The following is a 26,705-nucleotide window of genomic DNA, read 5'->3' as shown; positions in this document are numbered from 1 at the left end:
ACATGTCCGGCTTTTTGGTAATCAAACCCCCATCTGGGGAGAATTGCCAAAAAGCCGAACATGTCCGGGAAAAATACCACTGGCCGGGCACTTCCCCTCCTGCGGCTGCTGTGCTCCCTACCTTGACTCTTCTGCCCTTTTCGCGTGGCTGGGAGGGAGGAGGGGGAACGCGGGGTGCTCAGGGGAGGGGGCGGAGTTAGGGCGGGGACTTTGGGGAAGGGGCGGAGTTGGGGTGGGGCCAGGGGCGAGAAAGGGGCGGGGCCAGGGCCCCGTAGAGTGTCCTCTTTTTTAATTTTTTAAATATGGTAACCGTAGCAGAGCAGAACTCTGGCCAAGTCAGGAGGGGCAGCACTGGCAGGAGCTGCGGTTTCTCCTCCCTCTCTAGTGCCAGGTTGGGGGGGGGGGAGGGCGCTGGGGATGGCAAGTGTGGGGAGGAGGGAGGAGATATTGGGGATTTCACAGAGGGAGCAATCTGGAGGACAGAGGAGTCCAGGATGAGGAGGACTCCTGTGTGGGCTGGGGCCAACTGCCAGGAAGGTTGGGAGAGATGCAGGAGGGCACCCCAAGGAGCGCAGGGGGTGGATCACTGAAGAGCTGGTCACACATTTCCAGCGGAAAATGGCCTCTTGCTCCAGACTGAACATTTGCAGATTTTGTTTTGTTTTTCTTCCCAAATTTTTCCCTCTTTTTAACAAAAAGCTGAAAAAACCCTATATCCCCAAATTTGTTCTTGTTCATATTTCATCCCCACAGCTCCCTTTCTCTCTTCTTTCCATTGGATAAAGGGGCAAAACATGGAAAACTGAAAATGTGTCAGTTCCTAGAAGGTGGTGGCTTTCTGGTGGTACTGCTCTGTACAAAGGCCTACCTAGGAGAGAGGTTCTACTGAGTTATTAACAGTGAAGGGGATGCGGACAATCAGAGCCAATTGAGTTGCGGGCAAGGTGTGCACATGTGCTCCATGCCAGTGTGCGATATGAAACCCTTCTGCTCCAGGGCTGTAAAGGCATTTGTCTTTGTGTGCTTTCCAGGTGAATGGAGATTTAGTGTCTGGTTTGACGCGCAATACGGTGATCGACCTCTTACGCAAGGCTCAAGGCACCATTCAGCTCACTGTCTGCCGAAGCGTGGCATTGCATTGGGCTTATTCAGGCAGCCAGTGTGATACTTCTTCCCTCCAGAGCACAACAGCCCAGTCGGGTAAGCATTAGCGCAATCCAGTCCTTGCATGTTCAAAGTGGGCAGTTTGTGTGCTTGGGCTTGACTCTCCTCTCAGCGACACCAGTATAGCTCCATTGACTTCAAAGGAGTCGCTCCTGCTTTACACCACTGTAAATGAGAGTAAAATTGGGCCCGCTGCCCCTGATTCGCCGCTCTGACCGAACAGTGCATGGCACAAGACCCCAGGGAACAGGCAATGGTGGCTTTGAGCCTCATTCTGGGGATAGATGCGGGCAAAGTTATAGCAACTTCAGGGATGCACCGACTTAGCTCTGGTTTCTTCTGTTCCCAGTGGGCTATTCCCAGAGCTGGGAATAGCTGGAGTGCAGAGACAAAGCTGTATACAAAGTTGTGGTAATTTACATATATAACTGGCCATTTAACATCTAACTGGCATCACTGAGTCAGTGGTTCTCAAGCCTTGTTGGTCCACTATCCAATAAATGGTCAGAAAATAGCCCTAGATATCCCATAATCCTTTTGAGGTCCAGGGATTTGTGGGATATGAGCTATGGATTGATTTTTTGGGGCCATTTTTTGGCTTGCTCATCAAAGAAGGTAGGAGTGGATGACTTCAGGGGTCAAGGGACTGGTGCTTTTAGGTTGAGCTAGTGCACTGTAGGGATAGGGATTTTGTAGTGCTGCAGTTCTCTAGAAAGCCTTGCAAGCATTTCCCAGTCCTGGGATCTAGATGCAGTTTCATCTTGCTACGCAGAAGGAGGGAGGCGGTTTTCCTTTTCTTCCCTGCTATCATCATCCATATGGGCCTTTATTCCCTTGCTCATTACCCTTACATTAACCATGTCAATGCTCAGTCTGCTCATTCTGACATCTCCGCATTCCATTGGCTCTGGATGGCCATTAATTCCTTGAGTCTATCTCTGGCTTCCGTCACCATGGTATCTGAGCATCTTCAGTGCATTTATTCTCTCAGCACCACACTCCGGTAGGGCAGTGTGGGGAACTGAGGCACAGTGAGACAAATTGTTGAGACCAGGGTCACACAGGAAGGCTGAGGCAGAGCAAGGAATCCTACTTGGGTTTCCTGAGACCCTTGCTTGCTCTCTAAGTGCTGGCCCATCCTTCCCCTAATGCTGCCCAGACTGTACTGCCGGTGTGCCGTGTAGGGAGAGGTTTCTCACCCAGGCTGGGTGCTGGGGGATGCCAGCCAGCGATGTCACAGAGACCGAGGGAGAAGGTTCTACCAGAGGGTGTGACAGTTGGCGGCAGTTGAGGAAAGAGTCAGGACGGATGGGGATGGGGGTCCATCAGGCTAGGCTGATCATGAGGGACATGGCCCCCAGGTGAACCCGGTGAATTGGAGTCAGATATAGGGAACAGCTGGTTTATGTCCCCCCGCCCCCCTCTTTTCCAATCCTTTTGAGCGTCAGGCTGAGGGCGCAAGACCGACCTACAAGTCACATTAAAAGTCTCTTCTCCACAGGGCTCGGAAGCTGTGTTAGGTGCTGGCCTGGAAGGAAGAGGTGACCAGTTCCCCTCTCTTCTCCAGTGTGGGAGTAGGGATAAGTGGGGCAGATGGGGAAGAGCTGCCAGATACACAGCCTGGGGAAATTCTGCTCCCACAAAGTCCCTGGCAAAACTCCCATTGACTTCAGTGCGGGTAGGATTGCACCCTGTATGTGCTAGTTGGAGGAACCAGAAGCTCACTTGTCCAGAGCCTGGGGGGTTTACAGCTAGTGCCTGCTTCTGTAGCTCTCTGCTGATGGGCTTTCCATGCCGACAGCCCAGCTGCCAGTGTCACACTGCACAGAAGAGGAGGAACTTGCCTTTCAGATTCTAAAGATCTTTTTCTTTGCTCTCACTCTCTTGCGTTCAGATGAACAAGGTAACGAGGGAAGCCTAGAAGCCAAGCACTCATTCACTTTCAGAGGAGGGGAAGAGGAATCCAGCCAGATGTGCAGCAAGGTGAAGCCTGAGTGGAATTTCTAGATGTTACCTGGTGACCTGTTTACATGTGTTTCAGTGGCATGGGTTTGGGGAAATGAAGAGAAATCAGTTAATGGGCCACCCCTGTGGGGCAGATCATATTCTAATAAAGCAATAAACCATGCTGAAGGGAATGGGCTATTATAGGCAGAGCTGTTAGCTCCGGATTGAGGCAGGGATCATATGGAAAAAAGCATAGTATGTGATCCTGTAATTAAAGACTGTCTCATAACACAGACACACAAAGGGGCTGAATTCAAACTGCACGGACAACCTTTAATCTGGCATTTCCTAACTTCTGAATTTTGACTTTGTAACCTTAACATTCTTTTAACGTCATTTTTTTAATGAAATACATATTTAAAAAGTTGCACCTTACTGACCTCCAATTGCTGCCTTTGAAACAACTAAACTTAACTTCCTAAAACTTAGTTTGGTATCTAAACCTTAGCAAGGTCTACCAAATATGCCAAGTTTTGTAGCTTCGGCCATTTTTTAGTTATACAGCTGTAAAATTGCTGATAACAAAATATGACCACAGTGTAATTCTTTCCATGCTCAAATGATTAAAAAAATGGCTCAACCAATTTAACTCATTTTTTTTTTAAAGCATCTTTGAGTTGAATCGAGCTGAGAAAATTTCAGGGTGGGAGGAATTTGTTTGACAAAGTTTTGAGCAAGGGATTAGAATGGAGATTGGAACTTAACTGTCCAAGATCAATAAAATACAGACTCACATATATGCTGTGCATATGATCTAGCAAATCAGTATGCCCCCAAAATAAAATAAAATCCTCAATTAGCAATATATTAAAACTCTTGTTTAATTTTAAGCATATGGTTAAGTCCCTCCCTTCTCAGCAAAGCACATGCTTAGCATTCAACCCACATTTAAGTTCTTTGCTGAATGGGAGCCTAAAACTTATGTCTTATTCTTGGTTATTTTCAGCATGTCTTGAGCCCATTCTCCTTCAAGCAAGTAGTGTATATGCTTTACTTTCAAAACCACTGCTGCCATTTGCTCCCAATGGGTAGCTTTGGAAACTGACAGTACTGAGAAAAATGGATGAATAAAGGAGCAAAGCAAAATATCTTCTCTCTGCTAAGAGACCAACAAAAATCCCCATGGCTTTCTCCACTCAGTTTGGTCCATAGGTGTAGAAATTGGATTACTGAATTCATGCTTCTTTTGTATTTCTGATGGGGGGAAAGTAAGCCTGAATATATGGCAATAAGACAGGTGACTTTTGTAGAGGTACTTTTGGGGATTCAACAGTTTATACTTTGTAACATGCAAAGATGGTTTTCTGATTGCATCTGAAATACAAATTAGGGAAAGAATGAGAGTAAATCCATCCTGAACTGAAATCTAAGTAAATATCTCTCAAACATTACAATTGAGAAGGATCAATTTGCATATAATAAAGGCAGACGTTCTGTATCATAATCTAAATGCAGAACCCAATTATCACTCTGGAACTTTACAATCAGCCACCGATACGCACACTCTCTCCTCCATCTGGAGGGCAATCAAGTGTCTGCTTTCTCTGCCAGTCAAGTGTTCCTTCCATAGACCAGCTGCTCCGTACCACTAACAGCTGGCATTGTTGTGCCTGGGATTAAAAAGCAAGTTATTGCAAGTAGTTCATGCTCATCCAATGGTGCTTCCTGCTGCCAGTTAATATAGTATATGGGAGACAGAGAGCATGGCGTGGATCGTAAATCCTGTAAGTGATTGTACTCTCATTGTGAGAGCAGAGAGGAATAATTTATATGGATCCCTCCAGATCTCAGTGATGCATGCTAGGATGTGCACTTGCACAGAGATGTCTGGATTGTTTTGGAGCTTGCAAATACAGCTGAAGAGACTTTTTACCCTGAGTAGGTCCTGCAGTGCTGAATTGAGATTCGTGCATGTATCTTTGACCGGGAAACTTTCCATTTCCCTTTTCTGGCTTTGACAAGGGAAAATGTTTTTGTCAGATAAGAAGTAAATTTATCGATAAAATTAACGCTATTCTCAATGCTTCCTCCGTTAATTTTTCATTATGGTTTTATTTTGTTTCCACAGGATTCAGAAAGTAAATGCGGTTCACCCCTGCAAAGTCAATCAACTGAACTGGAGTTTGGGGCAAATGCAGACAGGTCAGTCTTTCCAGCACATAAAAATTCATGACAATGTACAGCATGGCCAGTTTGTTCTATTTCTTTGAGCAATCCTAATATCATAGATTTATACAGCACCATCCATCCCATAGTCAGTCCGAAGCTATAATTATTCAGCACTTTTGAAATGCAGCTACCTCTGGAATGGGGATGCCAACAAGTCCCCCCACAGCAGTGACGGGAGGGGGAATTTTGGACAAGGACATCAAGGCATATTGTACTCTTACAAAAATCATCTTAAGGTTTATGTTGTGTGTGCAGCACCAGGTGGTCAGATTTTCATGCTCAGCACCCTCAGCTGCCATTGACATTGCTGGGTGTCCCCTGGTTCTGCTTGGCTCTACCTTGGAAGTCATTGAATCTGTGATCAGAAACAGTCCCCCATGACAGAGATCAGCCATCTCACAACATGAATAATGAATTAGTTCATCTGAGCAGCCCATTGACTAAAATACATTTGTATAAGTCATTCATCAAATGACAAACAAAACCATAAAGATCAAAGTCTATTTGGGGATAATTCACAAACAGAAAAAAGAGTTCATATGGTTGAATAAATAGTTGGCCCCACTTTCCAGCAGACACATGTGGATGTGAACTGGAAAAGAAAATGTTAATCAGCCATTTTCATAACCGTCAGAAGTATGTAGCTGCAATTTTGGTAGAAAGTTTGGTGGGTGGGTTGTGTTTTCCACAAGATCAGTAGGGGGCCCATCCCTCATACAAGTGGAGAAAGAAATTCTGTGTGATTTTCTTGCACTTAAAGGCACAGGAATTGTTTTTTTCTGTTTGAAATTAACAACTATGATAAAGCAGACAAATATTTGTATCTGGCATTGGTCCTTGTGTAGTTAAGAGGTGAGAATGTGACCCTGGTGTGACCTGCTAGTGCCGTTTCATTGTGGACTGTTGTAGTTCTAGATGAGCTAATGTTTCTTATGTTTAGTTCTATACTAGACTCATAGACTTTAAAGCCAGAAGGGACCATCTTGATCATCTAGTCTGACCACCTGCACATTGCAGGCCACAGACCCTCACCCACTCCTGAAATAGACCCATAACCTCTGGCTGAGTTACTGAAGTCCTCACAGCACGATTTAAAGACTTCAGCTTACAGAGAATACACCATTTACACTGGAAATGGGTTCCAGCTAAAAGTGTGGCTCTGGATCCAAACTTTCCCAAAATTTAGTGTGATTTAGATCTGGGGTTTTGGTTTGGCCCATTGAAGAGTTAAAAGTAGCCTCAAAGTTCGGATTCAGATCCAGACTTTCCAAAGTTAAGTGGTGTTTGGATTAGGACTTTCTATTCAGGGCTATCTCTGTTCCATGCTGTAAAACACTCTGGGGGATATTTATTTTAGGAAGCCCTACCAGCTCTGCCTATTAGCTAAGGTAGGTTAACACTTCTTCTATTATAAGACTCTATTTTCAGTTGCTCATAATTTTACGATGCTTTAACTGTTGTTAAAGAGTTGTTTGGGTTTACATATAAGGTCTCCTCAGCCTTTTAAAATTAAGCTCCATAAAGTTAACAGCAGATACTGTTAGCTGCTGTATTTACAGACACTGCTACAGACATGGAGACCCTTTGCTGTGGGGGACTTGTGACATCCAAAACTCATGCCAGTGCCTGAAAACGGAAAGTTAGTGAAAGTGCTGAGTAGTTTAAAAAGGAGCTTAGAACTCAAACACTTATGCAGCCTTCAATGTAGTGGTGGCTCCCACTCCCAACTAGAATGTTAACTGAATGTTGCTTTACAGATCACAGAAATACTCCAGGTGTGAAAGCAGCCTTAGAACAGATAGTCAGGAGTCTGAGACTGACAGCTGGATAAGTGAGGAAGATGAAGTGGCCCGGAGGATTTCCCTTCTACCCAGAGGTAAATGTGTGAAAGGCTTTTTCTTTAACATACTGACCCAGATTCCCAGTATAGCTTTAATGAGCTCAATAGAATTAGGCCCATTCCGGAACTATCTGTTCTGTGTTTGTACAGTGCCTAACACTACTGGTCTGTAAGTAGGGCCCCTAGATGCTACACTGATATAAATAATAGTCGGACACCAGCTGAGGCTCTCTCTCTATCTATCCCACCTGTGGCTTCTTGGAACACAACTTTCATCATTATGCTGCATGCTATGGCCGTTGGAACTTCATAATAATGGCAGGAATAGAGCTTAGATTGTCCTGCTCCAACAGTTCAGGCCCTTGTAACTTGAGCTAATGAGGAATCGCCATTTGCTGTTAGCACGACAGGGTCTATGACCAAAGCTGGGCCAATGGAGATATTATTTGTTGAACAATGTAATTAAATTTACTGAATCAATTACTCCTCATTTATAGTTGCATATGATTTGACCAGATCTACAAGCTGAGCAAATAAAGGGGAAAAAGTTAATTACCTAATTTATTTTAATAATGTCACTCCATTTAATAGAATCATAGACTTTAAGGTCAGAAGGGACCATTATGATTGTCTAGTCTGACCTCCTGCACAACGCAGGCCACAGAATCTCACACACCCACTTCTGTATCAAACCCCTAACCCAGTGGTTGCCAGATTTGTTCCGCCGCTTGTGCAGGAAAAGCCTCTGGTGGGCCGGGCCAGTTTGTTTACCTGCCGCGTCCGCAGGTTTGGCCGATCGCGGCTCCCAATGGCCGCGGTTCGCTGCTCCAGGCCAATCAGAGCTGTTGGAAGTGGCATGGGCCGAGGGACATACTGGCCGCTGCTTCCAGCAGCTCCCATTGGCCCGGAGCAGCGAACCGCGGTCACTGGGAGCCACGATTGGCTGAACCTGCGGACACGGCAGGTAAACAAACCGGCCCGCTAGGGGCTTTCCCTGCACAAGCAGCGGAACAAGTTTGGGAACCACTGCCCTAACCTATGTCTGAGCTATTGAAGTCTTCAATTCATGGTTTAAAGAATTCAAGTTGCAGAGAATCCTCCAGCAAGTGACCTGTGCAGCACGCTGCAGAGGAAGGCGATAAACCCCCAGGACCTCTGCCAGTCTGCCCTGGAAGAAAATTCCTTTCCGACCCCAAATATGGCGATCAGCTAAACCCTGAGCTTGTGGGCAAGACTCACCAGCCAGACACCCAGGAAAGAATTCTCTGTAGTAACTCAGATCCCACCACATCTAACATCCCATCACTGGCCATTGGGCGTATTTACCGCTAATAGTCAAAGATCAATTAATTGCCAAAATTAAGCTATCCCATCATACCATCCCCTCCATAAACTTATCAAACTTAGTCTTGAAGCCAGATATGTCTTTTGCCTCCACTGCTCCCCTTGGAAGGCTGTTCCAGAACTTCACTTCTCTGATGGTTAGAAACCTTCGTTTAATTTCAAGTCTAAACTTCCTGATGGCCAGTTTATATCTATTTGTTCTTGTGTCCACATTGGTACTGAGCTTAAATAATTCCTCTCCCTCCCTGGTATTTATCCCTCTGATATATTTATAGAGAGCAATCATATCTCCCCTCAGCCTTCTTTTGGTTAGGCTAAATAGGCCAAGCTCTTTGAGTCTCCTTTCATAAGACAGGTTTTCCATTCCTCAGATCATCCTAGTAGCCCTTCTCTGTACCTGTTCTAGTTTGAATTCATCCTTCTTAAGCATGGGAGACCAGAACTGCACACAGTATTCCAGATGAGGTCTCACCAGTGCCTTGTATAACAGTACTAACATCTCCTTATCTCTACTGGAAATACCTCGCCTGATGCATCCCAAGACCGCATTAGCTTTTTTCACGTCCGTATCACGTTGGCGGCTCATAGTCATCCTGTGATCAACTAATACTCCGAGGTCCTTTTCCTCCTCTGTTACTTCCAACTGATTCGTCCCCAGCTTATAACAAAAATTCTTCTTATTAATCCCTAAAGGCATGACCTTGCACTTTTCACTATTAAATTTCATCCTATTACTATTACTCCAGTTTACAAGCTCATCCAGATCTTCCTGTATGATATCCCAGTCCTTCTCTGTATTGGCAATACCTCCCAGCTTTGTGTCATCCACAGATTTTATTAGCACATTCCCACTTTTTGTGCCAAAGTCAGTAATAAAAAGATTAAATAAGATTGGTCCCAAAGCCGATCCCTGAGGAACTCCTCTAGTAACCTCCCTCCAGCATGACAGTTCACCTTTCAGTATGACCTGTTGTAGTCTCCCCTTTAACCAGTTCCTTATCCATCTTTCAATTTTCATATTGATCCCCTTCTTTTCCAATTTAGTTAATAATTCCCCATGTGGAACCATATCAAATGCCTTACTGAAATCGAGGTAAATTAGATTCACTGCGTTTCCTTTGTCTAAGAAATCTGTTACCTTTTCAAAGAAGGAGATCAGGTTGGTTTGGCACGATCCACCTTTTGTAAAACTATGTTGTATTTTGTCCCAATTACCATTGACCTCAATGTTTTTAACTACTTTCTCCTTCAGAATTTTTTCTAAGACTTTGCATACTACAGATGTCAAATTAACAGGCCTGTAGTTACCCGGATCATTTTTTTCCCCTTTCTTAAAAATAGGAACTATGTTAGCAATTCTCCAGTCATACAGTACAACCCCTGAGTTTACAGATTCATTAAAAATTCTTGCTAATGGGCTTGCAATTTCATGTACCAGTTCCTTTAATATTCTTAGATGAAGATTATCTGGGCCCCTCGATTTAGTCCCATTAAGCTGTTCGAGTTTGGCTTCTACCTCGGATGTGGTAATATCTACCTCCATATCCTCATTCCCATTTGTCATCCTACCATTATCCCTAAGCTGCTCATTAGCCTCATTAAAGACTGAGGCAAAGTATTTGTTTAGATATTGGGCCATGCCTAGATTACCCTTAACCTCCACTCCATCCTCAGTGTTTAGCAGTCCCACTTCTTCTTTCTTTGTTTTCTTCTTATTTATATGGCTATAGAACCTTTTACTATTGGTTTTAATTCCCTTTGCACGGGGAAATTTAATTCCCTTTCTACATGGCTTTTGGCCTTTCTCACTTTATCCCTACAGGTTCTGACCTTAGTAAAGTAGCTTTCCTTGCTAATCCCTCCCATCTTCCACTCCTTGTAGGCTTTCTGCTTTTTCTTAATCACCTCTCTGAGATGCTTGCTCATCCAGCTTGGTCTACAGTTGCTGCCTATGAATTTTTTCCCCTTTCTTGGGATGCAGGCTTCTGATAGGTTGTTGAACAAATTCAGTTATACCCTATTTCAGTGTTTCCCAAACTTTTTTGGTCACGGAACACTTTTTAGCCTATTATGGAACACTTATAATATTATTTTGTAGTCGTTTGGTTTTCAAATAAAAAATTGTGTTATTTATGCTCAAATATATTTTATTTTATAAAACAAAACAAAAATACAAATTTAAAATAACTTGAACTAACAATTTCTAACTGGAAAGCGCGTATAAAGTAGTACAAAAATCAAGTGCAAGAGTCAAAATTAAAAACAGTGTTCTACTTAAAAAAAATGTTTTTATATATACACAAACACCAAACAAATTAGATTTTTACTAGGAAAATCTATTTTTATAAACAGAAATACACATTTGGATTTAATGGGATTGGTGTTTCTGCTTAATATTAGGAATAATGCTGGAAAGTTGAATCCTCATGCGCAGCATCAAGTCTATTCCTATATTTGGTTTTTGTTGCAGTATAATACAAAAATCCGTCTCTCACAAATAAGTTGTAGCAAAAGGAAGGAGCACTTGAACTGCACGTTTAGCCACATTAGGGTACTCTTCTATTAAGCTGCTCCAAAAATTATTAAGCGGAAGATCCTTAAACTTTTGTTTCAAATCAGAGTCAGAAATTAAGTCAATTAGGCTTTCATAATCGTGCACAGTAAAGCCGACTGGTTTGGCTGTAATTACAAACGGATTTCGAACCCAAACATTATCATCAGTAGTTGTAGGAAAATATTCTAATTAAGAGGCCTGCAAGTCACATAAGTGCTATAAAATGGTGCTAGAAACTTCTTCATGGACTGTAGAATTTATTTCAGACAGAAATTCATGGACTGTAGGGAAGCAATCAAAGTTATTCTGTTCTACAGAAGATGCCCAGAATTCCTGTTTCTTTTTTAACAACGAAATTTTATCCATTGTAGTAAAAATGGTCATTCTTTCCTTGCAGTGACAGATTAATTTCATTTAATTTTGCAAAAATATCTGCAAGATATGCAAGTCTCATTAGCCATGAGGAATTTGTCAGACAGTCATTACATTTTTGTCCTGAATTATCTGAAGTGAAGAATACCAGTAGTTCATTACGAAGCTCAAAAAGCCTCACAAGCACTTTTCCTCTGGATAGCCACCTCACTTCCGTATGTAAAAGAAGTGCTTTGTGCTGACTACCCATTTCCTCACTCAAAATTTTAAATAACCTGTATTGAAGTGGTCGAGATTTGACAAAATTGATAATTTGTACTGCTTTATCAAGCACAATTTTCCGATATGCTGGTATTTTTTTAACTGCAAATGCTTGTCTGTGTAGAACACAATGGCCCTTACTGCTTTCTGGTGCCACACTTATGATTCGCGTTACAGCTCCCTTCATCTTCCCGATCATTGCCCGAGCACCATCAATACATTTTCCCCAACTAATTTCATACTTTCTGATAAAATTGTTGATGCAGTTGAATATTTCTTCTTCAGTTGTGTTGCTTTGCAGAGATTCACATAAGAGCAGGTCCTCTTCAATAATATTGTTAAATCTATATCGGACAAATACTAGTAGCACAGCAAGTCCTGAAACGTCAGTGGACTTATCTAGCTGCAATGAATACTCATGGCAAATTTTCAGTCAGCAAACTAGCTCTTTTTCTATGTCATCAGCAAGATCTTTAATACGGTGTGCAACAGTATTATTTGACAACTGTACAGCAGCAATTTTTTTAACCAGACTGTTCGCTCAACATGCACGTTACAATATCTTTTGCGCAAGGCTTGATAAGCGTTTCTCCAATAGTGTGAGCTTCTCCGGCAAGCGATATACAGTAACTTACTCAATAAGATGCCTCTGTTGCACTTTTGTTGTCTGTTTTAGCAATTTTAATCGTCGAAAGTTTACAATTTCAAAGGAGTCACGTTTGCTCTTGAAAAATATTATATCTTTGTCTTTGTATTCAGCATGCTTCGTTTCCAAATGCCTATGAAGTTTAGCAGGAGCCAATGAACTGTTTGCTAGTATTTTGTTGCACACGACACACTGCGCATCAGGAACATCTTTATTTCCAACACACGTAAAACCGAAAGACAAATAACTTTCATCATACTTTCATTATGGTCTTTTAACACCTGCTTCTTCTTGTTTTTTGATATACTTCGATGGAAATTCTTTCACCTTGGATAACTCACTAGTACTAACAGATTTTTTGGCAACAAAAGACTGCGATTGTTCATCCTCACTTTGAAGTGTCACAATATTTTGCTCGTTTATTTCGGCCACAGTTGGAGTACCAGAAGAACTTGCTTTTCATTTCAAAGTTCCTTCTTTTAGCCACAAATTCATGGTAATTAGGTTTAGTAACAATATTTAGAAATACTGATTTGTGTCAAATTTTGTTTGTCACAAATATTTATATTGTTTCAAGCAAAGCTAGTTTAGTTGTACTTATTGCACACACGGTAAAGACCCACAGGTTTGAACATGTTGAGTGAATGTTATATTCAACATGGCATAAAGAGAATGGTGTGTGCATACCACTGCAGTTCGCGCAGCCTCGAGCGGAAGGGGTACAATGTCACTAACTGAAACGTGCCCGAAAGGGGTAGACGTCAACATGCTTGTGTGCCACGTTCTCTTTACGCCATGATATTCAATACGAGATCTATCAATAACTGGAAAAAGAGTTTTATGTTAAATTATAGTCATTCAAAAAGTTGTAAACTACGCTTCAAATATGCCAAATTTAAAATTAAAAAAAATTTAAAGACCCTTTTTTTTTTAATTATGATTCTTTCACGGAACACCTATTCACATCGTGTTCCGCGGAACACCGTTTGGGAAACACTGCCCTATTTAATCACCTCGACTTGCAATCATGTTTTTGTCCATTAGAGGGCAGTGGTACACATTCACACTAGCCAGTTCTATACATTGTTTTGCTGAAAGAGATGTAATAGAGGTTAAGGCCAGAAGGGACTATTAGATCAATTAGTCTGACCTTATGTATAATACAAGCCAGAGAATCTCATCATTGATTCCTGCAGTGCAGGGAATTATTATTTCCTGCTGCGGAGGTGAATACCCTAGCAGAACCTCTGGGCAGTTCTTTTAAAAGGACATCCAGTCTTACTTTAAAGACTCCAAGTGAATTATTACATTTATGATTTATTTAATGCAAAAGGGAAGGTTCTATGGGCACCATGGAAGAGTTACAAATTATGCACTAATTTTTTCATCTTAATTTTAAATTCGTTTCCAAGGATAAATACAGTAATTCACCTGAAAGATAATATCACACAAAGTATGGAGAAGCACTGAAATGAATTCCAGTACAATGCTACAAAATTCATACTGGCCTTTTAATGCTCAGGGTTACAAGAGGACCGGAAGATCTTGCAGAAAACTTGATCCAAAAACACAAACAGGGACTACTGAAGGAAACAAAGAAAGGGGGAAAGAACCAATTCTAATTTAAGGTCTTGGTCCTGCCAACACTTAAACATATGCTTCATTTTATGCGTGTGAGTAATCTCCTTGAAATCAATGGGACTGCTCATGCACTGAAGTTAAATCCTTTGGTGCATTAGGGGCTGAACCTGTCTCCAAAGGCCTCAGAAGACTCCCTAGTCACAGCAGGACTCAGCCTTATCTGTCTTGTGAGAAGTTCAATTGCTCCTATGCCAAATACAGAAGAATACCTTGAGCAAGGGATGGTGATGATTGAGGGCTTGTTAGATGAACACTTAGTTGATTGCAAGCTGGGATGTAAATTTACAGCGCACTAGCATGCCATGCGCTAACTGTCCGTGTGGACCCTGCTACCACACACTAAAAGTTCCCTAGTGCACTTTGACCTACTGGTCTCTTAGGCTAGGTCTACACTGGGGGGGATCGATTTAAGATACGCAAATTCAGCTACGTGAATAGCGTAGCTGAATTCGACGTATCCTATTCGACTTACCCTGCTGTGATGATGGCGGCAAATCGACCGCTGCGGCTCCTCTGTCGACGGCGTTTACTCCTCCTGACAAGGTGGGAGTACGCGCGTCGATTCGGGGATCGATTTATCCGTCTACATGAGATGTGATAAATCGATCCCCGAGAGATCGATTTCTACCTGCTGATCCGGGCCGGTAGTGTAGACTAGCCCTTAGACTCCTAGCTGCGCCACTCCAGGAGTATCTCAGACACTGCTGTAAGGTGCAGTTTCCACTCAGCTTCCCTTTCCTCTGCAGAAGCAGTAATTTGCTGATGGATGGTTTTCACCAGCAGCAGAGTACGACACGCCCTGTGCAGGCTCAGCTCTGTCGACTGGTGCATAGGGGCACATAGCCAAAACACCATCCATTTCCTGCCCACTTGATTTTATGAAAGCATTTGATAGTGTCCACAGAGACGCCTACTGGAAGATCCTGAGACAATAGGGAATTCCAGCAAAGATTATTACTTTGATTAAAAACTTTGTGCTGCATCTGGACACAAAGCAGAGACGCCAAATGGTTTAAGATAGTTTCTAGTGTAAGGCAAGGTTGCATATGACCCCCAGCTTCTCTTCTGCATTGTCATAGACTGTGTGATGAGAAAAGTGATGGCTGCTGCCGAGAACGTGGGCATTGCTTGGGCAAGAGATGAGCTGTGAGACTTCAGTTTTGCAGATGATCTAGTGATATTGGCTACCAACTTGGATGGAATGAAAAGATTTTTTATGAGCATAAAAGCAGATACTGTTAAAGTGGAATTTTGTATCAGTAAGCAGAAGACCAAGGCCAGGGAGATAGGAGAGAATGCTGTCAATGCAGGCGGAGTGATAAGAGTACAAAGGAGTGGATGACTTTGTCTATCAAGGAAGTGCAATATCTGCTGAAGGCCAGCTTGCTGAAGAAGTGAAGTCAAGAATCAGTAAAGCTTTTGGATGCTTTACCCATTTATCAAGCATCTGGAAGAGTCAGAGGAGGCGATATAACGCTATTGCCCTTTCAACACTACTGTATGCCTCAAACATGGCAGCTAGTGGGAGTACACAACAGCGAACTGAATGCATGTGTGACAAGATGGTTGATATAGTATGGAGGCTAAAATACCACCCCTTACCCCTGCTCTTGTGGCACCGAGGGCCCCACTAGTGGCCCAGGAAGGTGGTAAAGGAGGGAAGCGGGGGAGGGGTCTGGGTTTGCTCCTCACTCTGAGTCCCAGCCCCTCTCAACCCCTGCAGGCTCTTACCTTCTTCTCCCTTGGGTGGGGTACCTTCAGTCCTTAAACGCTGGGGGAGGGAATGTCCCTCCCCTGCTGGGGCAGGGTCTCCCTTACTCCAGTTTTCTGTTCCTCCAAGTCTAATAGCACACCTCCAAGCTCCAGTCCTCTCTCCTTCCTCCTTCCCCCTGACTGCCTGAAGCAGGGGGTTTTATTAGGTTTCTAACAGGGCCTTAATTGATTACAGGTGCTCCAATTAACCTGTAGCAACCCTCCCTAGTCTACAGGGAACCACGCCTTAATTAACCTAGGGTTTATATACTTCCCTTCTACCACTTCCCACTGCTCCCTGGCCCTCCTGTATGACAGCATGTCACCAGTATTGTTTGAGACGAATTTGTTGGAGAAATTGTGTGACCAATGTGGAAGTGCTGTGCTGCACGAGTCAGCAGACTCAGTAATTAGACAGAGATGGCTTCTGTGTCATCAGGCCATCCCATGGCAGAAAAACAAGGTATATCTTAGACTGGTTTCCACCTGGAAGGAAGAGAAGGTGTGGAGGACAAGGAATGACCTATGGCAGGACAGTTGAAAAGGCTGCTGCCATCATGGAGACAATTTACGATAGAGTCAAATACCTTACTCCAGATTGACAGCAATGGGAAAAATGAGTTGCCTCATATACCACTAGACACAGATGTCTAAGTCTTCCCTGCCTACTGCCCTCTCCCTTGGTCTGGGCTAGGACAGTAAATGAGCATTCAGCAACTACTAACTTCTGTGTATCTAGACCCTAGGTCACACACAGAAGTGTAAACGGTATTTACTCCCCAGCACAGGTGCTTAGTCCAAGTCATGACCTAGCCTTGAAATATTAGGTCAAATCAAGGCAGGGTCCCTCAATTTCAATATATGCAGACCATATTCATAAAGACAAGCCACAGAGTAACTCACCTCAGCATCTCTGGTTCCAGTGTCACCAACGGTCTGAACATAGACTCACTGTATTGTCGCACGAGAGTTCAAATAGACCAAATGTGAGTCTTCATATTCCATTGACCTAGCAGTGTTTCATGTAAGAATATTTGACATTTATGCAGGTTTTTTAACCATTTACCCATGTGCTCAATAGACCACAGTCTCAAATTGAGACACCTATCTCAGGTAGGGCTACAACCAATAAAAATTCATCTTTGCTTTGGTGCAGCCAACTTGCTGAAAAATTGTAAGTCCTTGAGCGGCGGGAGGGAAAGGTAAAAATAGAACATGATATATTTCCTGATTTGGGGAAAAAAGTTAATGTACGGTGATTATTGCTAGAACCAGGAAAGTGACCACACTAATCTGTAGAACAGGGATCGGCAACCTATGGCACGCATGCCAAAGGTGGCATGCGAGCCGATTTTTGATGGCATGCGGCGGGCTGAGCCGCTCAGCTGTTTCCGCCGCTGGCTCCTGCCAGCCGGGGTCCCACTGCCGGTCCCACTCAGCGCCCGCTTCTGGCTCCGCTTCGAGTCTGGCCTGAAGGAACCCCAGGCTGGAAGCGGGCCGAGACCCCAGCTGGCAGGAGCCAGCGGCCAAAACCCCAGAGCGGTGGTGGGCTGAGCCGCTCAATTGCTGCTCTGGGGTTCCGGCTGCTGGCCCCTTGCTAGACGGGGTCCCTGCCGCAGCCTCACTCACCTTGCTTCCGGTTGGAGTTTCAACGCAGGCCCCCTGCCAGTCAGGGTCCAGGCCCTGCTCAGCCATACCAGCCACCAGCTCCACTCACCTGAGCTGCCGATCTGGGGTTCCAGTCGCTGACCTCCTGCCAGCTGGTTAACAACTAATCACTCAGATGCCTGTGTGCAGCTTAAAGTATCCAAATACGTGCTAGACATTGGAAAGCTCAGCAAGGAAAAGCAAGGGCAAGGATCACACTAAACTGATAAGATTTGCATTTTAATTTAATTTTAAATAAAGCTTCTGAAACATTTTGAAAACCTTGTTTACTTTACATATAACAGTAGTTTGGTTGTATAATATATAGACTTATAGAGAGACCTTCTAAAAAATGTTAAAATGTATTACTGGCACGTGAAGCCTTAAATTAGAGTGAATAAATGAAGACTCAGCACACCACTTCTGAAAGGTTGCTGACCCCTGCTGTAGAAAGTAGAGGATTTACAGTGAAGATGTGGGTGGAGTCTTTTGCACCAGTTTAAGCAGGCATTGAAGTATACAGTTCTGCAGTAACATTGTATTTAGTCTAGACTGTGTTTAGCCACTGCACGTGGCCATGAGCTGCAGTGTTTGGCTCAAGATCCAGCTTCCATGAAATTTGGGGGTTTAGATACAGGGTTTTGACTTATGCTTGTGTCAGCTGGGAACATAAACGAGGTTGAGAAACTGCTTCTGGATTCTGCTTCCAAAAAGTAGGTGGCAAAAGGCACTGAAGACTAGCAATCCCCTCCTTTTCAAAGCCAGCAGTGTGTGCGCATTGCACTACAAAAATTAAACTCATTCTCTCTTTGTTGTCAATGCCTAGGCAGAACACTTGTTTCTGAAGACGAGCTGACTCAGCTGACTCACATTATGCCATCGCTGACTGGGGTAGATCTGAGGTCTCGTCTCAGAGTTCTGATCCAGAGCCTTCGGAGGCAGATTGAAGAGCAAGAGATCCTGAAAGAGTTTGTGGTGAGATGTGCTGCTTGACTTTTGTAGGCCTAAGTGTTTGGCACAGCTGGGAAAGTGAGTTGTATGTGAAAAAACCCAATCTCTCAAGGATTAGCACATCCCCACTGGTTGGAGGAGAGATCTGTGGGTGCGGGTGCTCCTTTCTGACTCCATTGGGTCAGGGAATCACTCCCAGCTAGACTATGACCTATGATCTGTGCTCAGAGGAGATCTTCCACATGCAGCTCTCCCTCTTTCCATGCAGGGGAGGGCTCAGTCACCTTGATGGCCTTTTCCCTATGTCCCTAGACTCTATTGGCTAGTGGGTATTTGTACATCTCCAACTGACACAACTGGGAATCACCTTAGGTGTATTAACTTTTTGGCAGAGCACTCTCAGATCTGATGTGCTGTTGTGTTGGGGGGATTCCAGGGGTGGCATCAGACTGAAGAATTCCTGACTATGCTCCCAGGGAGCAGGATTAGAAATCGATCAAAGGAAATACTTTGTTACACAATGCATGATTGACCGGTGGAACTCATTGCTACAAGAGACCATTGAGGCCAAAAGCTTCACAGAAAGATGGGAACAAATTAGAGAAAGTCCAGAGAAGAGCAATAAAAATGATTAAAGGTCTAAAAAACATGACCTATGAGGGAAGATTGAAAAAATTGGGTTTGTTTAGTCTGGAAAAGAGAAGACTGAGAGGAGACATGATAAATGTGTTCAAGTACATAAAAGGTTGTTACAAGGAGGAGGGGAAATAATTGTTCTTAACCTCTGAGGAAAGGACAAGAAGCAATGGGCTTAAATTCAGCAAGGGAGGTTTAGGTTGGACATTAGGAAAAACTTCCTAACTGTCAGGGTGGTTAAGCACTGGAATAAATTGCCTAGAGAGATTGTGGAATCTCTGTCATTGGAAATTTTTAAGAGCCATTTAGACAAACACCTGTCAGGGATGGTCTAGATCAGGGGTTGGCAACCTACGGCACGCGTGCCAAACACGGCACACGAGCCGATTCTGAGAGGCACGCAGCTCCCTGCCGCAGTCCCGGCCCCCAGCTCCCCCGCCCACCGCTCTCCCCTGCAGGGGCAGGAGGCAGAAACTTGGTTCTGCGGCAGCCAAGCTTCCCCCATCCCCCGCTTCTTCCCCCAGCATGGTGCTTTCCGGCCCCTCCTCCCACCCCTCCCTGCGCCGATCAGCTGATGGCCCTAGCGAGGGGGAGGGGGAAGAGCGGCAGCGTGCGCACAGCTCCCTAGAGGATGCAGAGAGGTAGGGATGGAGCCTGAGGGAAGGGGCTGGAACAGGCATATCCCTTCCAGCCCCCTGACATGAGCCACTCAGGGCAAGGGGCTGGGAGCACCCCCACGAGCTGAGCACCCCAGCCTTCTGCCCTTCACCCCCCACCCCTCTGCCCTGAATCCCCCCACACACTCAGCCTTCTGCCTTGCACCCCTCTGCCCTGAACCCCCCCACTCCAACACTCACCCAGCCTTCTGCCCTACACCCCCCCAGCCCCATCTCTCTGCCCTGAACCCCACACACCCCCAGCCTTCTGTCCTGCACCCCCACACACACACTCAGCCCTCTGCCCTGAACTCCACACACCCCCAGCCCTCTGCCCTGAACCCCCCACATCCCAACACACACCCAGCCTTCTGCTCTGCACCCCCCCCGCCCCCTGGCCCGGATCCCCGACCCCCCCCACACTCACCCCAGCCTTCTGCCCTGAACCCCCTCCCCCAGCCCTCTGCCCTGAACCCTGAAACACCCCCCCCAAGTCTGGGGTCCCAGCTGCAGGCCCTGATCAGCCCGCTGCTGGCCTAAGTGAACAGAACCCCAGGCTGGCAGCGAGCTGAGCAGGCTGGTGGCGTAAGATCAGCATTTTAATTTAATTTTAAATGACGCTTCTTAAACATTTTGAAAACCTTTTTTACTTTACATACAATAGTTTAGTTATATAATATGGAATTATAGAAAGAGACCTTCTAAAAACGTTAAAATGTATTACCAGCACACGAAACCTTAAATTAGAGTGAATAAATGAAGACTCGGCACACCACTTCTGAAAGGTTGCTGACCCCTGGTCTAGATGATACTTGGTCCTGCCATAGTGCAGGGGACTGGACTAGATGACCTCTCAAGGTCCCTTCCAGTTCTATGATTCTGTGAATTCAAAAGATGATCAGACATTTCTATGGATAATAAGAACATGCAAAGTTACAGTAGCTGGGATAAAAATGATAAAAGTTATAAACTCTCCTGCTTCAGAGCATAAGCCAACCATTGACCGATGGGGGCTAGGAATAAACTTCCCTTACAGACAAGTTATTCTATAATTGTCTGTTACAAGGTTGGACCTTCCTCTGAAGAATCTGGTAATTGTCCTTGGTCTCCTTGGAATTCCTATTTTATATGTTCCTTTGTTCCTTTTACCTGCTGTCCAGCTCTTGCCGTCCAGTAACAAAATCCCACCAACACAAAGGTGTTTGACAGAAGTGTGTAGTGTTTGCTAATCATCCCACAAGCCCAACAGCCTCTGAAGTTCCTATCTATCAATGACTCAGGCAGGAGGGTGCCCTAGGTCACTCTTGGCCATAGTGTCATAGATTCATAGATTCTAGGACTGGAAGGGACCTCGAGAGGTCATCGAGTCCAGTCCCCTGCCCACATGGCAGGACCAAATACTGTCTAGACCATCCCTGATAGACATTTATCTAACCTACTCTTAAATATCTCCAGAGATGGAGATTCCACAAGCTCCCTAGGCAATTTATTCCAGTGTTGAACCACCCTGACAGTTAGGAACTTTTTCCTAATGTCCAACCTAGACCTCCCTTGCTGCAGTTTAAACCCATTGCTTCTTGTTCTATCCTTAGAGGCTAAGGTGAACAAGTTTTTTTCCCTCCTCCTTAGGACACCCTTTTAAATACCTGAAAACTGCTATCATGTCCCCTCTCAGTCTTCTCTTTTCCAAACTAAACAAACCCAATTCTTTCAGCCTTCCTTCATAGGTCATGTTCTCAAGACCTTTAATCATTCTTATTGCTCTTCTCTGGACCCTTTCCAATTTCTCCACATCTTTTTTAAAATGCGGTGCCCAGAACTGGACACAATACTCCAGCTGAGGCCTAACCAGAGCAGAATAGAGCGGAAGAATGACTTCTCGTGTCTTGCTCACAACACACCTGTTAATACATCTCAGAATCGTGTTTGCTTTTTTTGCAACAGCATCACACTTTTGACTCATATTTAGCTTGTGGTCCACTATAACCCCTAGATCCCTTTCTGCCGTACCCCTTCCTAGACAGTCTCTTCCCATTCTGTATGTGTGAAACTGATTTTTTCTTCCTAAGTGGAGCACTTTGCATTTGTCTTTGTTAAACTTCATCCTGTTTAACTCAGACCATTTCTCCAATTTGTCCAGATCATTTTGAATTATGACCCTGTCCTCCAAAGCAGTTGCAATCCCTCCCAGTTTGGTATCATCCGCAAACTTAATAAGCGTACTTTCTATGCCAATATCTAAGTCGTTGATGAAGATATTGAACAGAGCCGGTCCCAAAACAGACCCCTGCGGTACTCCACTCGTTATGCCTTTCCAGCAGGATTGGGAACCATTAATAACAACTCTCTGAGTACGGTTATCCAGCCAGTTATGCACCCACCTTATAGTAGCCCCATCTAAATTGTATTTGCCTAGTTTATCGATAAGAATATCATGCGAGACCGTATCAAATGCCTTACTAAAGTCTAGGTATACCACATCCACAGCTTCACCCTTATCCACAAGGCTCGTTATCCTATCAAAGAAAGTTATCAGATTGGTTTGACATGATTTGTTCTTCACAAATCCATGCTGGCTGTTCCCTATCACCTTACCACCTTCCAAGTGTTTGCAGATGATTTCCTTAATTACTTGCTCCATTATCTTCCCTGGAACAGAAGTTAAACTAACTGGTCTGTAGTTTCCTGGGTTGTTTTTATTTCCCTTTTTATAGATGGGCACTATATTTGCCCTCATTTCAGTCTTCTGGAATCTCTCCCATCTCCCATGATTTTCCAAAGATAATAGCTAGAGGCTCAGATACCTCCTCTATTAGCTCCTTGAGTATTCTAGGATGCATTTCATCCGGCCCTGGTGACTTGGCATTTAACTTTTCTAAGTGATTTTTAACTTGTTCTTTTTTTATTTTATCTGCTAAACCTACCCCCTTCCCATTAGCATTCACTATGTTAGGCATTCCTTCAGACTTCTCGGTGAAGACCGAAACAAAGAAGTCATTAAGCATCTCTGCCATTTCCAAGTTTCCTGTTACTGTTTCTCCCTCTTCACTAAGCAGTGGGCCTACCCTGTCTTTGGTCTTCCTCTTGCTTCTAATGTATTGATAAAAAGTCTTCTTGTTTCCCTTTATTCCTGTAGCTAGTTTGAGCTCATTTTGTGCCTTTGCCTTTCTAATCTTGCCCCTGCATTCCTGTGTTGTTTGCCTATATTCATCCTTTGTAATCTGTCCTAGTTTCCATTTTTTATACAGCAGCTATCAGCTGAGTCCTGTGTGTCTGGTCACACATTCAAAACCAGTTTGCATTTTGTCTGAATGAGGCCTGGGCCCATGGTACCCTTATTAGAGCTCAGGCTTTGGCTTCGGCCCTGGGTGGCGGGGCTCAGGTTACAGGCCCCTTGCCCAGGGCTGAAGCTCTTGGGCTTTGCCCCCCCACCCCAGGACGGTGGGGCTCAGGCAGGCTCAAGCTTCAGTCCCCCCTCCTGGAGTTGTGTAGTAATTTTTATTGTGAGAAGGGAGTTGCAGGTGGGCATCAAAGAAGTTTGATAACCCCTAGTTATCATATAAGCATATAAGTTGATAGGGTGTAAGTAGGTATTGGGGAGTGCAAGTTGGTGTAACTCTCGCCATGGCGTTAAAGACGTAGAACAGGAAAGGCAACTAACAAGAAAGTGTAAAAAGGTGTCAGTGAAACTACTTTCACTGACACCTTCCTGTTCTTTATTGTGTCTGTTATATCAAGTTAAACCTTATACCTACGTACAAACAATTATGATCACGTAAATTACACTGCCTACCTTTGAATTGTGCCCTATACATATCACTTCCCCCATCACTGAAATGCAGCCACCACTGGGGTGGAAATGCGACACCTGCTCTGCGCTAGCAACTACAAGCGTTTCTTAGGTCAGGAGCTTGTTGATTATCCATGCTGGAATGTGGCCGAGACACCAGAATGAACACGCCCTTCACTAACACGTCAGGGGATCTTTAATGACATGTTGTCAAGGCTGATTCCCCACTCTGGCACTTTGAGTGCAGAAGATGGGGGCCTGCCAGGATTCTAAAAATTAATACTGGCCACTCCAGGCTTGTATTAAACTCCCAAGGTTACAGCTTTTCTCTGACCTTGGATTGGTAGATGCTGCACCACCCAAGTGCAGAACCCCTTTGAGAGCCCAGGAAGGTGCACTTGGGAATTTCTTCCTGTAGGGTACCCTCAAGCCCTTTCCCCCCCCCCCCCCCCCGGGGAAGAGCTGAGAAAGAGAAAAAAAGGAAATCAGCTGTTGCGACCAGCTAATTAATCAATATGTGCACAAACCTCTTAAGACATCTGGGAACTCAGGCTATTGCTAGATTTTAAAAGAGCAACTACAAGGATTAAGCACCAAGAATAGCTTTCTTGAGGTCCATCTTAAAGGTTACAAGCAAAACCAAAGCACCTGGGGTTAGCACAGAGAAATCCACAAGCCATAACGAAATAAAATGGCTAAACCTAATCGTGCCTTCCTAGACATTTCCTGATCTACTTACATATCTGGGGTTTTAAATGAGTAGTTTCTAGGTATGATACTGATAACTTTTTGATACCTGGCCCAAGCTTCTTACAGCATAGCTGCTGCCCTGTCTGCCTCTCCCAGGAGAACATCAGACAGACAGGCAAAGGGGAGTCTTTTTTCAATTTTAAAAAGTTCTAGCCTTCTCATTGGCTCTTTTGGCCAGGTGCTAACTCACTTCCTTTTCCCTATGCATAGCAATGAGACTTTTTAACCCTTTACAAGTAGGGCAATTAGAGAACAGCTACTAAGGGGGATTTTATAGCTGCTGGCTGGCTGGGTATCCATAAAAGGGAGCTAGCCCCCACCCCTTCATTTATCACACTCGCGCTCAGGACCTTGTTTGAAATCTCATGGGAAATCCCTGGAAATACTCACTCTTGGGAGCTGAAGGATGTCATTGGGGGTCTCAAAGTATTTAGAAGATGGGAAATGAAAGTGCCTTGCTTTTGGGCCTCCGTCCTACCTGAAAATATAGAGTAGGGCGTATTGAGTGTATTCCAAACAAAACTCTGTTTCCTAGTCATAGGTCACATACATTGATGGCGAGTCCTAATGCTAACCCTGCAGCTTTTCTTTGGAGGCAGGAAATGAAGTGTCTTGATTGTCTACCTTTGATCTAGGCTTTAGAACACATGAAACCGCTCGATGGCTGCCAAGTTGGGAAAGCGCCAGAAAACCGGGAGAAAAACAGATACCGAGATATCCTTCCATGTAAGCAAGTACACTAACAGACCTTAAAAACACTTGAAGAATACATGGGAGCCAAGGAAAACAGCTGGTAGGCTGAGTTATAGCAGGTGCATCCAGCCCCTCCTCTTGTCATGGTGGGCTCCAGAAACTGGAATCTGGTACACAGGTAGTGGGTAGAATTGGTGGGGTTCATGCAGGAGGTTTGGACCCCTGCTCTTCCCCTCTACAGTGCATTTTTGGGAGTAAGGCAAGAGTAAGGCCAATGAATTTGCTGCTGTCTAGATTCTCCAGACATTGTCCCCAGGCATGCAGGAGAGGTGGGAGGTGAAATGTGGGATTTAGTCCCTTCTCTGTCTCCATAGAACAGAGGTGGGCAAACTATGGCCCGCGGGACACATCTGGCCCGCGGGATCGTCCTGCCCGGCCCTTGAGCTCCCAGCCCAGGAGGCTAGCCCCCTGCCCCTCCCTTGCTCTCCCCACTCCCCCACAGCTATGCCGCCGTGCGGGCAGTGCTCTGGGCGGTGGGGCTGCGCGCTCCTGCAGGGCAGCGCTGCAGCATGTCTAGCTCCGGTCAGGTGGCACGGCTGCCAGGCATGCAACTCTGAGTGTCATGGTAAGGGGGCCGGGGCCAGAGGTTTGGATAAGGGGCGGGAAGTCCTGGGGGGGCAGTCAGGGGACGGGGAGCATGGGGTGGTTGGATGGGGTGGAGGATCGGGGGGGAGGGGCGATCAGGAGATGGGGAACGGGGGGTTGGATAAGAGTGGGAGTCATGGGGGGCCTGTCAGGGGGCGGGAGTGTGGATGGGGAGGGGGCAGTTAGGGGACAAGGAGCAGGGGGGGTTGGATGGGTTGGGAGTTCTAAGGGGGGCAGTCAGGGGGCGGGAAGTGGGAGGGGGTGGATAGGGGGTGAGGGCCAGGCTGTTTGGGGAGATACAGCCTTCCATACCCAGACCTCCATACAGTTTTGCAACCCCAATCTGGCCCTCGGGCCAAAAAGTTTGCCCACCCCTGCCATAGAATGTCTTCCTAAATTTTGCACAGGAAGATTTAACCCTAACTGTAATGGCTGCGCTTTAAAGCCAGTCAACTGACTCTGATACAGTGGAATTCTGTCCCAGCATGATTGAGGCCCCTGAAAAGGGGTAAAATTCTTTCCTACTTTCCCAAGCATCAGAGAACATATATTTTCTGATCCAACCTGCAGACCCCAAATCCCCATTGATCAATCCAAGCAAGGCACAAAAGTTTCACAACCAATCGGAGCTGGCTTCTGGAATGAAGACTTGATTGCCACAGCAGAATGTTCACTATTAATAGAGCATTATGCCATTTTCATTTACACACCGACCTCTTTGTAATCTGTAACAATGGGAATAAAAATACAGGATATGTTGCATTGCAGTGTTCTGTAATATTGGAGAAATATTACAAGTTTTTTAAGTTCCCTGTGTTATAGAAACTTTACAGTATCATATGGTACTGGTTCAGGTAACAGTAGGGTGAGCTGCAGCGTTTTGGACTATTACCATAGGACCCTGTTATAAGACTTGTCAGATTGTGACAGAAGTGCATTAAAGAAACAATATAGTTCTTAGCAGGAAGAGATGAATCATATAATACGATTGTAGGAATTGCCTGCTAACAGGGATATTAGTGCTGTTTGGCCAGCCAAATGCACCATGAATATCACTGAGGCCTTGTCTACACTACGAGAGTAGTTCGAATTTACTTGCATCGAATTTTTGGAATCGATATTGCAAAGTCGAACGTCTGTGTCCACACTAAGGACAGTAATTCGACTTTGTGAGTCCACACTAACGG

The 26,705-nt window shown here is 44.8% G+C and overlaps 1 protein-coding gene across 1 annotated transcript in view; it reads left to right on the top strand.

Annotated features, from left to right (window-relative positions):
• PTPN20 (protein tyrosine phosphatase non-receptor type 20) overlaps positions 1–26,705 on the top strand; it is a 42,696-nt gene that overhangs the window by 3,457 nt on the left and 12,534 nt on the right. Inside the window, exons 4-9 of the mRNA XM_034777695.1 lie at positions 1,032–1,200; positions 3,059–3,147; positions 5,240–5,313; positions 7,098–7,216; positions 18,224–18,372; positions 24,816–24,906. Of these exons, the coding sequence (XP_034633586.1) occupies positions 3,136–3,147; positions 5,240–5,313; positions 7,098–7,216; positions 18,224–18,372; positions 24,816–24,906 (445 nt within the window). The 5' untranslated portion in view covers positions 1,032–1,200; positions 3,059–3,135. The remainder of the gene's footprint in view (positions 1–1,031; positions 1,201–3,058; positions 3,148–5,239; positions 5,314–7,097; positions 7,217–18,223; positions 18,373–24,815; positions 24,907–26,705) is intronic.

The sequence above is a fragment of the Trachemys scripta genome, chromosome 7, assembly GCF_013100865.1.
Source record: "Trachemys scripta elegans isolate TJP31775 chromosome 7, CAS_Tse_1.0, whole genome shotgun sequence".
NCBI lineage: Eukaryota > Metazoa > Chordata > Testudines > Emydidae > Trachemys > Trachemys scripta.
Note: the sequence above shows the minus strand (reverse complement) of the source record. Positions and strands in the feature narration are given on the sequence as shown.